Genomic DNA, 15,455 nt, shown 5'->3' on the forward strand with positions numbered 1-15,455 from the left:
GTGGATCGCTTGAGCCCAGGAGTTTGAGACCAGCCTGGGCAACATGGTGAGACCCTGTCATTACAAAAATTTGAAAAATTATAAAAATTAGCCAACTACTGTGGTGTGCTTCTGTGGTCCCGGCTACTTGGCAGGCTGAGGCGAGGAGGATCACCTGAGCCCAGGAGGTTGAGGCTGCAGTCAGCCATGATTACACCATTGCGCTCCAGCCTGGATGACAGAGTGAACCCCTGACTCAAACCAAAACTAAACATGGGCCTTAGAATAGCTGAAATATAGTATAGTAAGCCCAGGAGGTCCTCAGAGTTATGAAATTCTAACCCTTTATTTTATGGAGGCCTAGAGAGACTAAACGAATTGTCCACGATCACGTGCTGATTTAGTGGCAGAAGCAGGTCTAGAACCCGGAGCTCCTGCCCCTGTCCAGCGTCCTTTCTGCCATGCCAGCCTGGGCACATTTTCTGGCTTGTAGTGTTGGGGATGCTGAGATTCTAGGTCCATCTTATTTCATTTTCTTAAAGGAACCTGCATCTGCTGAAGACTGTGATCAAAGCTGGCAGCCGTGTGTGTAAAGGCAGAAGGGACAACTCCTGGAAGCCCACCCAGTTCCTTAGAGCTTTTCTTTCTTGCCTGTGAGGAGACAGCCAGAGAAGGGACTTGCCTGGATACTCCCAAGTGGGATGCTGCAATGGTTGGGCCTGTATCTTAGGGACTAGCTAGGCAGAAGTCGAGCATCTGCCACCTCTTCTGGCTGACTCCAGATGCTCCTCTGGGGCTCCCCACCAGCCACCAGGATGGCTGGCTGCCCTAGCTCTGGGCAGAGGACTTGGACATGGCCTTGCAGAGAGCAAAGAAAGGCTGGCGCCCCGCCTTGGGGGAATGGCACCGGGGACGGGCATTTGTCTGGGACTGTGGATGGATGAGCTTCCTTCTCATATAACCAGCAAGTGTGGAGACGACACAGCCAAGGCTTGAGATGGAGGTTCCACTTTGTGATGATTGATTGATTGATTGATTGATGGAGTCTTGTTCTTGTTGCCCAGGCTGGAGTGCAGTGGCGCCATCTCGGCTCACTGCAACCTCCACCTCCTGGGTTCAAGCGATTCTCCTGCTTCAGCCTCCTGAGTAGCTGGGATTATAGGCATGCACCACCATATCTGGCTAACTTTTGTATTTTTAGTAGAGGCGGGGGATTCACCATGTTGGCCAGGCTGGTCTCGAACTCCTGACCTCAGGTCATCTGCCTACCTCGGCCTCCCAAAGTGCTGGGATGACAGTCGTGAGCCACTGCGCCCGGCCAGCTTTGTCTAAATAATGGGTTTGTGGGTAGAGTGCCAGGGCTGATATACCTGGAAGAACAGATCTACCTGCTTTTCCCACATCACAGCCTGCTCTGCCCTCAGCTCTCCTGTCTCCTCTGCTGCGTATCCTCTGCTGCGTATACTTAGGGGAGTTGCATTAAGTTGCCCACTTTGCCTCACTCTCTTTTCTCCCCATCTCCTGCCCTGTTTTGTTGACAGTTTCCGAGGAGGCCTGGACGTGACCCACGGACAGACAGGGGTGGAATCAGTGTACACGACATTCCGGGACAGGGAGATCATGTTTCACGTTTCCACAAAGCTGCCATTTACCGAGGGAGACGCCCAGCAGGTAACCTGGTTTGGGAGGGCTTTGGGAGCCCAGGGCGTGCGAGGTGAGGGCCCGCCTCTGGTCTGACCTGCTAAGAGACTGTGGCCGTTCCCATATTCGTTCCCGTAGCCGGCCATTCGTTCAGCTGCGCAGCAGCGTCACAGTCCGTTCTGTTGTGTTTCTGGCCGAGGCTATGCCTCAGCGGTCCGTTCTGTTGTGTTTCTGGCCGAGGCCACACCTCAGGGGCCTGGGCGGGAGGCGGGGCAGAGCTTGTGTTTCTTCCACGTTGACTGATGGGAAAACTGCAGCCCATGGTGGTGACAAGACTTCCTTGAGGTTTCTCTGTTTATCAGGGGCAGAGCACAGGGCAGAGCCTGGGGGCCCTGGTCATAGAGGATGGTGGCAAAGGGTGCATGGTGGGGTTTGCAGATGGGGGCCTGAAGCCGGCTGTGCCACTTTGGGGCGTGTGACTCTGGGCAAGCCAGTTAACCTTCTCATATATAAAATGGGGTAACACCACCCATGTTAGAGGGTGATTGTGGGGATTACATACATTTCTGACTAGGGTTCATACGATGCCCAATTCATGGCCGGCTTCCTATAGAACAGCTGTTCACTGTCCAGCCCCTGGTCATTTTGTCCCCCTTCCTGCCCCAGTGACGGAAGGCTGGTTATTGCGTGAGAATCCTTCCCCACCCCCAGCCTTCCTCATCTCACAGGCTCCTCTCTCACCACACCTGTGGGAATTCAGCCTTGACCTCCACCAGGGAGACCTGGACGAGACCCCTGTCCCCACTGCTTTCCTGCTGTGCCCCCCGTTTGCTGCTCTGACAGCCGTGCATCCCTGGGGAGAGCCGCGGCTGGTTCCTGGCTGTTATAAGCCCAGTTCCCCCAGCCCGCCTTCTGCCCCTTTTCAGTCTGGGAAAATAAGAAAATGCAGGCAGGCCTTTGCCCAAACTCTGACCTGTGTGTCTCTGAGCAGGAACTGGGGAGGGAGCACAGATGTAAAATTGTAAACATAGTGCCTGGCTTCTTAGGAAAGAAGGAAATTGGCAAACGAGATGATGAGTTGGCTCTAAAATAGCTACTGAATGTTCCAGAAACAAATGGAAGCAGAAATCCTTTTGTATCCAAAGTGGGTTTTCATTCAACCTTTCACCTCCAGCCCCTCTGTTCCCTTATGGCCTCTCTCACCTGCTGCCCCAGCCTGGGCCTGAGGCCTGTTCTCTCTGGGCCTTCTCAGTCTTATGTATGTTTCTTGGGAAATACACCTTGGCACAGGGCTCGGCTCTTGGCGGGGACTGAGTAAATATTAATTTTCTCTTCCTGAGAAATGGAAAGATGCGCGTGGAGTAAGTGAGGCAATTTGTGTAAAAGTGCCCAGCACAGTGCTTGGTGTAAAACAGGTGCTCAGTGAATGAGAAACTCAGTGTGAAGGGACTGAGCGTTGGGCCTGCATGCAGTGGGTGCTTAACAAAGGAACAAATGCATAGGCAGGCACCTAGCCAGGACTCGACATACAGGAGCGGGTTTGTGTGTGTGTGTGTGAGGAGGGCTGTCACTCTCTCACCCAGGCTGGAGTGCAGTGGTGCGATCATAGCTCACTGCAGCCTTGAACTTCAGGACAGGGTTAACATTTGATATCATGCATGAACAGCCCAACGTGGTTCCAGGGACACACCAGGTGCTTGGTGGCCGAGATCACACCCAGAAGCACCTGGCCCTGCTTGGGATATGGAGTTATGGTTGGGATCCTCCTTCCATCCCACCTGCGCCAAGCTGGGTGATCAGTGCTGTCATGATCTGCCACCTCATCACTCTCATTCACACCTTCAAGACCCCCTGACACATCTCCTCCTCCAGGAAGCCCTCTCAGGTTGCTTTCTGGCTCTGTAATTTTGCCCTTGCCTCTGTCTCCAGAGCTGTCAGGGGTTTCATGCACAGCAGCTGATTTAGCCCTTGCTGGCTGGTGGCTTTGTTAGTTTTCTCAGGTGGCTTCACCTGTGTTTGTATTTCTCCCAGATCAATGACAGGCTCTACCAGGGCAAGACCCAGCCTTGCCTTTTAAATATTCTTGCCAAGTGCTGAGTCAGGGATCTGCATGCTGTAGAGGTCAGTAAGATGCTCGCTAGCCTCTACCTAACGACTTGGCCATCTTCCCCATTTTTTTTTCCTTTTTGGTGGCTTCTAAAGATTGAAAGAAGGTCGGGCACAGTGGTTTACACCTATCATCCCAGCACTTTGGGAGGCTAAGGCGGGCTGGTCGGGAGTTTAAGACCAGCCTGGCCAACATGGTGAAACCTCGTCTCTACCAAAAAATACAGAAATTAGTGGGTGTAGTGTCACGTGTCTGTAATCCCAGCTACTCGGGAGGCTAAGGTGGGAGAATCACTTGAACCCAGGAGGCGGAGGTTGCAGTGAGCCGAGATCGTGCCACGGCACTCCAGCCTGGGCAACACAGTGAGACCCTGTCTCAAAAAAAAAAAAAAAAGAAAAGAAAAAGAAAAAAAAAAAAGATTGAAAGAAGAACACCCCTGGTTTTCCCCAAATAGGAAAGCAACTCAAAAGATACACAAAGCACGAAGCGTGTTCCATGCACTTCTCCCCTTGCTGCCTGGCATTGGTACTGTGCTTTCATACTTAAACTTCCAAAACAACAACCACAAACTCTTCTCACTCAGAATTCAGTTTTCCTGTGTGCAAAGGAAAGTGAACCCACTCTTTCCCCAAAACATCTTTCATGATGTTCCTAACTGGCTTATAACCTCTCAACACTTTTTATTTAGCTCCAGAGAAAGAGACACATTGGAAATGACATCGTGGCCATCATCTTCCAAGAGGAAAACACGCCGTTTGTCCCAGACATGATAGCCTCCAATTTCTTACATGCCTACATCGTCGTGCAGGTTGAGACCCCAGGCACAGAGACCCCATCCTACAAGGTAAGGAGAATGCCTTGTTGGAGGGAGTGGTGGGCCTCGACACCTCACCCTGTGTGGATGCCGTGATATCAGAGGACACTAGTCCTCAGCAGTCAGAGATTCTCCATGAGTTTGCAGGTTTCTGGGGTTTGGAGCTAGATTCTGGGTAGGGAGGACCTTCCAAGGCCACCTGATCCCCCTTGCTGCCTCCGGGCTCAATGGCATCTCACTTGAGGATTGAGGAGGTGTGAGTGTAGTATTTGGAATTTGGTAATGCCATTTGCTCGAGTAAGGCAGAGCTAGAATAAAGAAAGAGCGTGGAAAGGACGAGCAGGAAAGGGTAGCGATAGAAGGGTGCTGATGAAGGACAAAAAGAAAAAAATGTTTATGGTGAGGGTGGAGAGGAGGGGCCTGGTAGACCCTGGCCACTGGGTGAGGCCCTGGCCTGGCTGTTTTGGACAAATGATGGATCTTAATTTAAAGACCTCCAGGGAGGCAGATACGCAAGCACCTGGGTCTGAACCTCCCAAGCAGTCACGGGTCTGTCAGATGGCTCGAAATCCTCACCGGTGCAGATGACAGCGAGACAGGGCAGCTCATTGCCCCTGCAGTCCCCCGCTCCCCACTCCTCATGGCTGGATCTCTGACCCTCCCTCCTCTGCTCCACGAGAAAGAATCTCCACCTCTTGGGCAACAGTCTCTTGGTATCACAGTGCTGTGGCGGGCACGGGACTCAAGGGCGATGGACTGAGGCAGGGCTTTCAAGGCGAGGGTTAGGCAGTCTCTGACTCCCTGCAGATAAATGCAAAATGCTGAATTTGTGTCCTTTCTTGGATACCTGAAAAGAGAGGCCATACCTCAAATTCTCAAAGCGCTCCCTGCTCCGCAAAATATCAGGAACCACTGTTCTAAGGGGGAGGAAAGATGAGCCTGTGATTGCCAATGGGAAACCACGAGGCCTGAAAATGTTTCCCGTCAAATAATTTCAGCCCATCCTGATTCCTGGGGTTCATGAGGCCACAGCAGTTCAACTCAGTTAAGTGCAAAATTCACGTCAGCTTTTAAAACCGAATGTGAATCGTCAGAAGAAAATAAAAAGAGGCTGGGCATGGTGGCATACGCCTGTAATTCTAGCACTTTGGGAGGCAGAGGCAGGAGGATTGTTTGAGTCCAGAAGTTCAAGACCAGCCTGGGCAACATAGCGAGACCCTGTCTCTAAAAAAAACAGAACAAAACAAAATAAAACAAAACAAACAACAGAAACCCAATAGCAACCCCCTCCTGTTGAGGCTGATTCCTTTATGCCCAGGCTCATGTGTCCCTGCCATTGAGCAGTTTTAGCTGAAGCTGGCGAAGACATGGTGTGAGCATTTCTTTTCTTTTCTTTTCTTTTTGAGACAGAGTCTTGCTCTGTTGCCCAGGCTGGAGTGCAGTGGCGCAGTCTTGGCTCACTGCAACCTCTGCCTCCCAGGTTCAAGTGACTCTCCTGCCTTAGCCTCCCAAGTAGTTGGGATTGCAGGCTCCTGCCACCATGCCCGGCTAATATTTTGTATTTTTAGTAGAGACGGGGTTTCTCCATGTTGGCCAGGCTGGTCTCGAACTCCTGACCCCAAGTGATCTGCCTGCCTCTGCCTCCCAAAGTCCTGGGATTACAGGCGTGAGCCACTGTGCCCAGCCCATTTCTTGAAGGCTATAGGATCACCTGCTTTGAGTGAAATGGGCATTCACTTCAAACAGCTGCTCGATTCAAGTGTTGGTTGAAGCAAGTTGACTTACTCAGTGCCTACTGTGCGCCAAGCTCCAGGCTGGAATGGGGCTCGTGGAGGTAACAGAATCAGCCTCAGGGCCTTCCTGATGCCGGAGAAGGGACAGAAGAAGCAGGGAGTGCAGGTCCAAGCACCAGGCTGAAGTGGGGCTCATAGAGGTAACAGAATCAGCCTCAGGGCCTTCCTGATGCCGGAGAAGGGACAGAAGAAGCAGGGAGTGCAGGTCCAAGCACCAGGCTGAAGTGAGGCTCATGGAGGTAACAGAATCAGCCTCAGGGCCTTCCTGATGCTGGAGAAGGGATAGAAGAAGCAGGGAGTGCAGGTCAGCCACTGGGCAGCTGAACTACTCAACTGCTTCTTTTAATAGACAGTTGAAGAGGAAGAACTACTGAGAAGGATCCTTGGAATGAAGCCATGTGATAGGAGGGCTCCCAGACCCTCTGACAGAATGAGGCCTCCTGTAGACGTTTAGCATTTGCTTCTCTTTCCCAATAGGAAATGCATCTCAGCTAACCAGCTTCTCCACTTTCCTGAGACCTTAGCCGAGTGGTGCACTCATACAGAGAAAAATCAGAGATTCAAAAAAGCGCCACCCCACCTCCAGCTTTGGTGCTAGAAGTGTTTACCCACTCTTCTTCTTTTTTTTTTTTTTTTTTTTTTTTTTGAGACAGAGTCTCGCTGTCACCCAGGCTAGAGTGCAGTGGTGTGATCTCGGCTCACTGCAACCTCTGCCTCCCGGGTTCAAGCAATTCTCCTGCCTCAGCCTCCCGAGTAGCTGGGATTACAGGCATCCGCCACCGTGCCCGGCTAATTTTTGTATTTTTGGTAGAGACGGGGTTTCACCATGTTGGCCAGGCCGGCCTTGAACTCCTGACCTTGTGATCCACCGGCCTCGGCCTCCCAAAGTGCTGGCATTACAGGCGTGAACCTTCGTGCCTGGCTGTCTTTACTCTTTCTTCTAAGCCACAAAGCACAGCATTGTCCTCAGAGGGGTGATGAGAAGCAGGGGGGCAGGGCTTCCCGGAGGAGCAGGCTGTGGTACCTTGATCGCGCACTCCACCGGCCAGGCAGACACTGAGGCTGGAAGGCAAGATGTGTGAATGAGGCCAGGGAGGGGGACCAGCCTTCCAAGGTACTCCCCAAAGCGCTGTCCATCCACACTCCCGGCAGCACCCCAGGTAATTAACAGACTGCGAGGAGGACCCGGTTAGATCCCCCAGGGGGCCTGGGTGAAGCAGGACCTTAGCTGGCCCCTGCAGGCTCAGGGGCTGTGGCAAAGAAGGCTGAGATTTCCTCTGGGACTGAGTAAGCCCCAGGAGGCCTCCACTGGGGAGGGTGAGCTGAAGAAAGAAGAGCAAAGGAGGGACAGGGCTGGGTGTGTGCAGGAAGGGATCCTCTTCTGTCCACGGAGGGGCTGGGCAGCCTGGGGTTCTGGTCCTGGCACTGCCTCTGCTGCGTGACCTTGTTCCTTCCCTCTCTGGGCCTCTAGTTTTGTCTGTGTGAAATGAGGAAGTTGGAGTAGACACCTGCAGGCTGCTAGCCCTGACATCCTGCGGGAGGGAAGGAGGCATGCTTGGGTGTGTGTGTATGTGGTGGGTTGCAAGGTGCTTTGGGGAAACTCTGTCTATTTCAGGAGCCCTTTTCTGGGTGCAGGTCAGCAGGGGAAGTGAAAAGGCCACTGGGTGACAGTGGTTACCCCTTACCAGCTGCTTGCTCATGCCAGGCACGGTGCTGGGTCCTTAGACGCACAGTCTTGAATCCTGACAAGCCCCTGGTGAGACAAGACCTCTCGCTAGAGGGAGGAAATGGAAGCTGAGAGCTGAACCCACTTAAGGCCTGAGGCCACAGAGCCAGGGAGCTGTGGCTGAGGTCCTGTCTGGGTCTGCTTGCGGTCTTGGTCATTGAGCCATCAGAGCAGGCGAGAAATTGGCTCCACGGATTCGGGTGTGCATGAAGCATCACTCTGGATTATTTTTCAGAAATGAGTGTAGTCCTCATCCTGCCTGCTTGGAAGGAAAGTCCAGCTCAGCCATCACCAGGACTACCCCTTTCCCTCCCCCCATCCCTGCCTCCCTCTCCGGAAGTCCTCAAAGGTGTCAGGAATCTCAGGTGAAGCCCACCGCCGGGGAGGGCCCTGTCTTTGTAGCCCCCTCCCCGTTTCCCGTCACGACTTGTCTGTTGCTCGGACGATGCTCTGTGTGCCACTGCGGCTCCCAGGCCACTTTTGGGCGTGGGGCCTTTGTCACGTTTTAAGCTTTCTGAGGTTCCCAGTGCATCCTCATGACTCACACCAAGCTCCTTCCTCCTTCCAGCCGTGCAGGTCCCTTCCCCAGAGTCACCTGCATCTGCCTCTCTCCCTCCCTCCAAGCCCTCGCTGGAGGCCCTCGCTGCATTTAGAAAACAGGAAGGTGGGGCTGTGTTCAGGCAACTTCTGCTTTCAGCCCAGTGACCCAGATGTCCCCAAGAGGGGGGAACAACAAAGGCCTGGCCGCCTGGTTGGAATGGGGTCAGGAGAGGCGCACAGTGAGGATGGAAGGTGAACGCACGTCACAAGGAAGGGCCCTGTCCTCCGTGTGGCCCACAGGGCTCTGCCGTGGGACTGTCCGGCTGGAGGGTTGGATGGACTTGAGAATGTGTCTGAAGCCACTTACACGGTCGGCACAGACCACTCTAATGCAGGCTGGAGGAGGAGGGGGAGTAGGGGTGGGAAGGGCAGAGCTGGGGCTGCCCTCTGGCCTCTGTCCCAGGTGCCCACGGTCTGCAGTCTCCCCATAGCCTTCCCACACCCCCACCCCTGATTCTGGCTCTGTGACTGAATTCTTGACCTGGGCCACTGGTGCCTGGTGGGTGGTGGTAGGGAACCGGGTTCAGCTGCTGGAGCCCAGCCAGAAATCACGTCAGCCGAACACGCACCATTTCCTGACTCCGGGCACTGCAGTTTGGGCTGGGCAGACAGCCTCGAGCTTGAGAAGAGAAAGCGCGTATTGACCAGCTCTCTCCCGCTCCGTTTCCCCTCCGGACTCTGGCAGGGCCTTTCCTTGGCTCGGTGCCCAGCTGCCTGCTCACCCGGCCTGGCAGACTCGCTGCATCTGCCCCACTTCACAGGCCAGGGAGGCTGGCAGCACGCCAGGGCTGGGCTCACGTCAGCGGCTGCACAGGGAAGGGAGGGCAGTCTCCTGAGAGCCTCACAGCCTTGTGGGCTGAGAACAGGTGAAGTCAGGGCACCTCTGTGCAGAGGGAAGGCAGGGTGTGGGGCCCGTCCCATGCCTGGGCGACCCCCATGCAGAGAACCTGGAGGCCGTCACTCTGAAGCTCAGTCTCACTCAGGCTGCCAGAGGTGCGCGCCCCACCCTCAGTTCCTAGCCTGGGCCTCGGACTGGCTGACCCCGTGTGTGGGGCCAGGGCTCCCAAACACGGGTCCACCGGCTGCACGAGAGTTTCCGGGGGGCCCTACCCTTCCGATTCGGCAGGTTTAGGCCAGAGCCCATGAACCCAGTCTGTATTTTTAAACACCTGAAGCAATTTTGAAGCAATTCTGATTTGTGGCTGAGCTGAGGAGTCAGGCTTGGGAAGAGAACCCCAGAGACGAGTCGGGAGAGCTCTGGATGCTCTGTTCCTCTGCGGCTAATCACCCCTGGGACTTGGGGGCTTCTCTGTGTGTCTCTGGGCATCTGTTTCCTCATCAGGGAGAACAGTTCTCCCTGTGCCTTCTCAGTAGGATTAGCGTCACGGTCGAATGAGGTCACGAGATGCCATCTCCCGGGCACTTGTATGGCATTAAAATTAGGGTCCCAGCCCTGTCCAGTCATCTTGCCAAACCTGCTTCTGGCCTCCAGGAATGCAGATGAGAGGCTGCGGATGGCCCCACACCGTCCGGCCCCACTTCTAGGAACAGGGTCAGGGCCTGTGCTGGCGATGCTCACAGGAGTATTTTGTTTGTGTTCTGGGAAGGGGAGGAGGGAGAAGGTGAGTAGCTTTGTGAGGAGTGTGGCTCCCGTAGGGGCAGCGCTCGTCTCTTCCCTCCAGGTCCGTACCATGACTCTGTTTCACTCAGGTCTCTGTCACTGCGCGGGAAGATGTGCCCACCTTTGGTCCACCTCTGCCCAGCCCCCCCGTTTTCCAGAAGGTAGGACGCTCTTCCTTCTGCCCCTCTCGCATCCACGATGCCAGGTCTCAGTGCTTAAGTAGCAATGGTTGGGATGGAGCCGAATTCAGGCTGGGAACATTAGGGAGCTCCTTTTGCAGGTTTTGGGGGGAACCTCCTTTCTTGGGGTCTCTCCCCGCCTCTTTCATGCTGCCAGTCTGGCCCAGCATAGGACCCCTTGTTGGGGTGTTTGACACTGGGGTTGCCTTTCTGCTGAAAGATGGGTTTTTATGTCAAGCCCCAGTCAAGGAGCCTTGGGCAGGAATGAGCTCCAGTCGTGGAAGTGCCACCGTGGCTTCCCAGGACCAGGGAAGTGGGTTTCCATGTTGGGATATTCGCAAGTGGGCTTGGCCTGGGCTAGAAATGATCCGCTGTCGGAAGGGACTTTTCAGGGGTTCTCCCCACGGCCCCGGCTCTGCCTGCCTGTCACTGTGGCTGAAGACCTTCTGGCAGCAGCCGAGAGTGACAGACCTGAGGTCCGTCTTGTCTCTTCCAGGGCCCGGAGTTCAGGGAGTTTCTGCTCACCAAGCTCACCAATGCCGAGAACGCCTGCTGCAAGTCGGACAAGTTTGCAAAGCTGGAGGTGAGAGTGTGGTTTCTGAAGGTCTCCCTCCTGACTGCTGGGCCACCTGTTAGCCAGCCTCATCCAGGGCTCCTCCATCTTTTTTTTTTTTTTTTTTTGAGACAGAGTCTTGCTCTGTTACCCAGGCTGGAGTGCAGTGGCATGATCTTGGGACTCACCACAACCTCTGCCTCCCGGGCTCAAGCGATTCTCCTGCCTCAGCCTCCCTAGTAACTGGGATTACAGGTGTGTGCCACCACGCCCAGCTAATTTTTGTATTTTTAGTAGAGACAGGGTTTCCTCCATGTTGGCCAGGCTGGTCTTGAACTCCTGACCTCAGGTGATCCACCTGGCCCGGCCTCCCAAAGTGCCGGGATTACAGGTGTAAGCCACTGCGCCTGGCCAATCAGTCTTTTTTTTTTTTTCAAGACAGAATCTCACTCTGTCACCCAGGCTGGAGTGCAGTGGCCCGATCTTGGCTCACTGCAAGCTCTGCCTCCCGGGTTCACACCATTCTCCTGCCTCAGCCTCCCGAGTAGCTGGGACTACAGGCGCCCGCCACCACACCCAGCTAATTTTTTGTATTTTTAGTAGAGATGGGGTTTCGCCATGTTAGCCAGGATGGTCTTGATCTCCTGACCTCGTGATCCGCCCACCTCGGCCTCCCAAAATGCTGAGATTACAGGCGTGAGCCACTGCGCCTGGCCCAATCAGTCATTTTTAAAGCACCTACTGTGTGTCAGGCCCTATTCTGTTCCCTGGGATATGGGGATAAGTGAGACAGTTTCTATCCCTGGAGAGCGCACAGGGTAGTCGGGGGGTGGGGCAGGGGGTCATTACTAAATAGATAGTTATAGTACAGTGTGCCAGCACTAGGCTGGGATGGAGGTCAGCACAGCTCAGGTAGTGACTGTTTCTGCCTGTGGGGGACAGAGGGTGTGTTCAGGGAAGGCTTCCTGGAGGAGGTGGCTCATGCACAGCTGAATCTTGATATCAGATGAACCTTCTGCCAGGAGGAAAGAGTAGGGAAGGGAGGGCTGATCTGGCATGGTAGACAGCATGAGCAAAGTTCAGGAAGAACCAGAGCCTGACGTCAGGAGGGAGCTCCTGAGGGTTTGCTGTGGCTGAAGGACCCATGGGGGCTGGAATGGTGGAGACTCAGCCGGAGATGTTGGTTGGATCAGATCCAGAAGGGCTTTGAGCTCGGGGAGGTGGGCTGCTGGTAAAGCGCTTAGGCAGGAGAGTGAGGGGCTCGATGTGTATGCCAGAGGGATTGCTCTGACAGTGGTGTCATTGAGAACGATGGTGACAAGGACAGGTTGCAGGGCAAGAGGTGCAGGAAGGCGGCCAGTTAGAAGCTATTTACAGGAATCCAGGAGAGATGACGAAGGCTTATACTGTATGGAAGGAAATGGTTTAGGGTCAAGGTTGGGAAGACTTGGTGGACTCCTGGCTGTAAGTGTTGGGGGACGTGGGATTGATTGTAGGGTGACTCTTGGGCCTTTGGCCTGGGCTCTTTGATGACATGGTGGCCAAGTTGTGCCTGCGAAGGCCGGGTTGCTGAAAGGGCCAGTCCTCATCTGTGTGAATGGCGGCCCCTGGCGTCCATGTGCACGGCTCCGGACGAACGTCCGGATGGAGAGGAGCAGTGGGGAGTTGGGTGCGTGGATGTGGAGCTGGGGCAGAGGGCCGGGCTGGGATTCACTCTTCCTTCTGCTCCTCTACCACCACGGTGGAGCTGTGGCAGTGGTGGGACGACCCAGGGAGAAGGGCAGGGGGAGTAGAGCAGGAGGCCGAGCACGCAGCCTTCATCTTAGCTGCAGCATTTGTGAGCACGAAGCTCAGCTCAGCAGTAGGTCCACACCGTTGCTGGGCCGGGCTGGGCAGAATGTCAGCCTTCAGGCCGGGTGTCTGGAGCTCACAAGGAGCAGGCACATCTCTGCTCTCAGAGCCAGCTTCTCCATCCCCACCCTCTTCCCTTCTAGGACCGGACCAGGGCTGCCCTCCTGGACAACCTTCACGATGAGCTCCACGCCCACACACAGGCCATGCTGGGACTGGGCCCAGAGGAGGACAAGTTTGAGAATGGAGGCCACGGGGGGTTCCTGGAGTCTTTTAAGGTATGAGCATCAGAGTGACTGATGGTTGCTGTGGGGTTGGGATTGGGGAAGAAAGGAAGTGGTCCAAGGTCCATGGGATCCTGATCCCAGAGCCCAAGGGCCAGCTGGAGGGGTGACAGGAAACGTATGGGTATCCTAGGTGTTTGCAAAGGGCAGGGCCGTTAGGAAGTGTGTGAGGCTGGAGCAGCCAGCAGTTTCTTCAGCAGCCTCCCCATCCTTCCTCTATCTGGGTCATCTCCTCCGGGCCCAGAAGTCTGTTAAGCAGGGACAGGTAAAGAGGTAGCAGTAGGCGAGGAGCTGGACAGAGCAAGCCAGGAACATCGGCGCTTTCACCTGCCTCCTCCTGGGTCGGGGAGCCCAGGGCAGAATGGCAGGAGCGAGGACCACAGCCCTTACGGGTCTTTGTAGCTGCTGTGGGTGCCACAGTGATTCTTCCTAGCCAGCCGGCCGAGCATTGGAAGACCTGGCTGGGCAGGGGCCATGGAACTATAGGCAAGTCCCTTTGGACTTTGCCAAGGGAAAAAAACTAACTAGAAGGAGCTGCTAAAGGAAGCAGTGAGCTCCCTGTCCCTGGAAGTATTCAAGTGGAGCTCGGACGGCCCCCGAGCTGGCGTGTGGTAGAGAAGGTTTTTCATCTTATGCTTGCTGAGTGCTTGTTGGTCCACGCAGCACGTAGACCCAGCATCTGGCTCGAGCCTGGCTGTCAGCCTGTGCAGGTGGCAGAATAGGTCTTGTTATTTTCACGAACACACGTGGGGACAGGATGAGAGACGCCACAGGCCTGCTCAGGTCCTCACACTGACGCAGAGTTGGAGCCTCATTTCAAACGCAGGTCTTCTGATTCTTAGGTCCGTGTGCTGCTGGATTGCCTGTTAGAAGGTGTTTTGGAAACTCCCATCTGGGGGCATTATGTGTGGGACTTTATGGGGAATTATGTGTAGGGCTACACCCACCTCTATTAAAACCCCAGCTCTGTGGGATCGTGGGCAGTCTTTCAAGCCTCTTAAGGTGCAGCTTTCTTGTCAACAACATAAGGATAGGAAGCAGGACCCCGGTCAGAGCCATCGTGTGAGTTCATTGATACCATGTCTGGAAAAGTCCAGATTGCCTGGAATACAGTAAATGCTCAAAAATGTCAGCTGTTATTACAGTTGTATAAAGTGAAAGCTTCACACACATTATCCCACCTGGAGACTCACAACTGCCCTCAGTGCCCTGTGAGGAAGGCTATTATTTGGGGTGTAATAATTTTGGTATAATAGTTCATACTCAGTTTTAATAATGATGAGCATAGTATTACATGGGAGGAAACCAAGCCTCAAAGAGACAGAATCATTTGTGGGAGCAGGTGGAGTTGAATCCAGGTCCGCTGGATTCCAAATCCTGTGCTTTTAACGGCTATGCGACACCACCTCCCGCTTTCTGACTTTGTTAAGATTCCACCCACACTAGCCTGGGCCCGGGCAGGCCTGGGGTCAGTCCCCCACTGCCTGGCTGGACTGCAGAGAGCAGGGCACAGCTCTTCCTACCCTAGTTGGGGCCAGCTGCCAAGATGCCTCTTGGGGTTGGGAAAAGGAGCTGAGCTGCTTGTCCAGGCTGGTGGGTGATTCCTGGGGCACCTGTTCCAGTGCTGATGGACAGTGGGAGCCAGGGTGAAATAGGAGAAATTGGGAGATCACGACGGAAGAGGGATGCGGAAGAAGAGGAACGGGAGGAGAGAGGGCGCCAGGTCAGACAACCCAGCGAGAGAATGGAGAGTGTGAGATGCGGTAAACGGGAAAACGGGCTTGGGTCTGGGGAAGGCAGGAAGGGGGGCACCACATTAAGCCTTCCACAGGCTCTAGACTTCCTTCCAGAGGCTCCACCACACTCCATAGCCCACGTATCAAAACATTCTGCATCCCTCAGTAAATGTAATTTATGTAGAACTGTAAGAGGTGAGGCCAGGCGCCGTGCCTCACGCCTGTAATCCCAGCACTTTGGGAGGCCGAGGCGGGCGGATGACGAGGTCAGGAGATCGAGACCATCCTGGCCAACATGGTGAAACCTTGTCTCCACTAAAAATACAAAAATTAGCCGGGCGTGATGACGTGAGCCTGTAATCCCAGCTACTCAGGAGGCTGAGGCAGGAGAATCACGTGAACCCGGGAGGCGGAGGTTGCAGTGAGCCGAGATCGCGCCACTGCACTCCAGCCTGGAGACAGGGCGAGACTCTGTCTCAAAAAAAAAAAAAAAAAAGTTGAGCTGCAGTTGGGGAGCCAACATAATGTTGTATTTTGTAGACATTTAATGAAGCACTTGTTTTGAGTTTTG

At 54.5% G+C, this 15,455-nt stretch overlaps 1 protein-coding gene across 7 annotated transcripts in view; it reads left to right on the forward strand.

Annotated features, from left to right (window-relative positions):
- RAP1GAP2 (RAP1 GTPase activating protein 2) overlaps window positions 1–15,455 on the forward strand; it is a 289,357-nt gene that overhangs the window by 247,405 nt on the left and 26,497 nt on the right. For all 7 annotated transcript variants that reach the window (XM_031003384.3, XM_031003383.3, XM_063700512.1 and 4 more), the window contains 5 exons: window positions 1,521–1,650; window positions 4,416–4,571; window positions 10,371–10,442; window positions 10,957–11,043; window positions 13,008–13,142. In XM_031003384.3, the coding sequence (XP_030859244.2) occupies window positions 1,521–1,650; window positions 4,416–4,571; window positions 10,371–10,442; window positions 10,957–11,043; window positions 13,008–13,142 (580 nt within the window). The remainder of the gene's footprint in view (window positions 1–1,520; window positions 1,651–4,415; window positions 4,572–10,370; window positions 10,443–10,956; window positions 11,044–13,007; window positions 13,143–15,455) is intronic.

This window comes from Gorilla gorilla, chromosome 19 (assembly GCF_029281585.2).
Source record: "Gorilla gorilla gorilla isolate KB3781 chromosome 19, NHGRI_mGorGor1-v2.1_pri, whole genome shotgun sequence".
Classification (NCBI taxonomy): domain Eukaryota; kingdom Metazoa; phylum Chordata; class Mammalia; order Primates; family Hominidae; genus Gorilla; species Gorilla gorilla.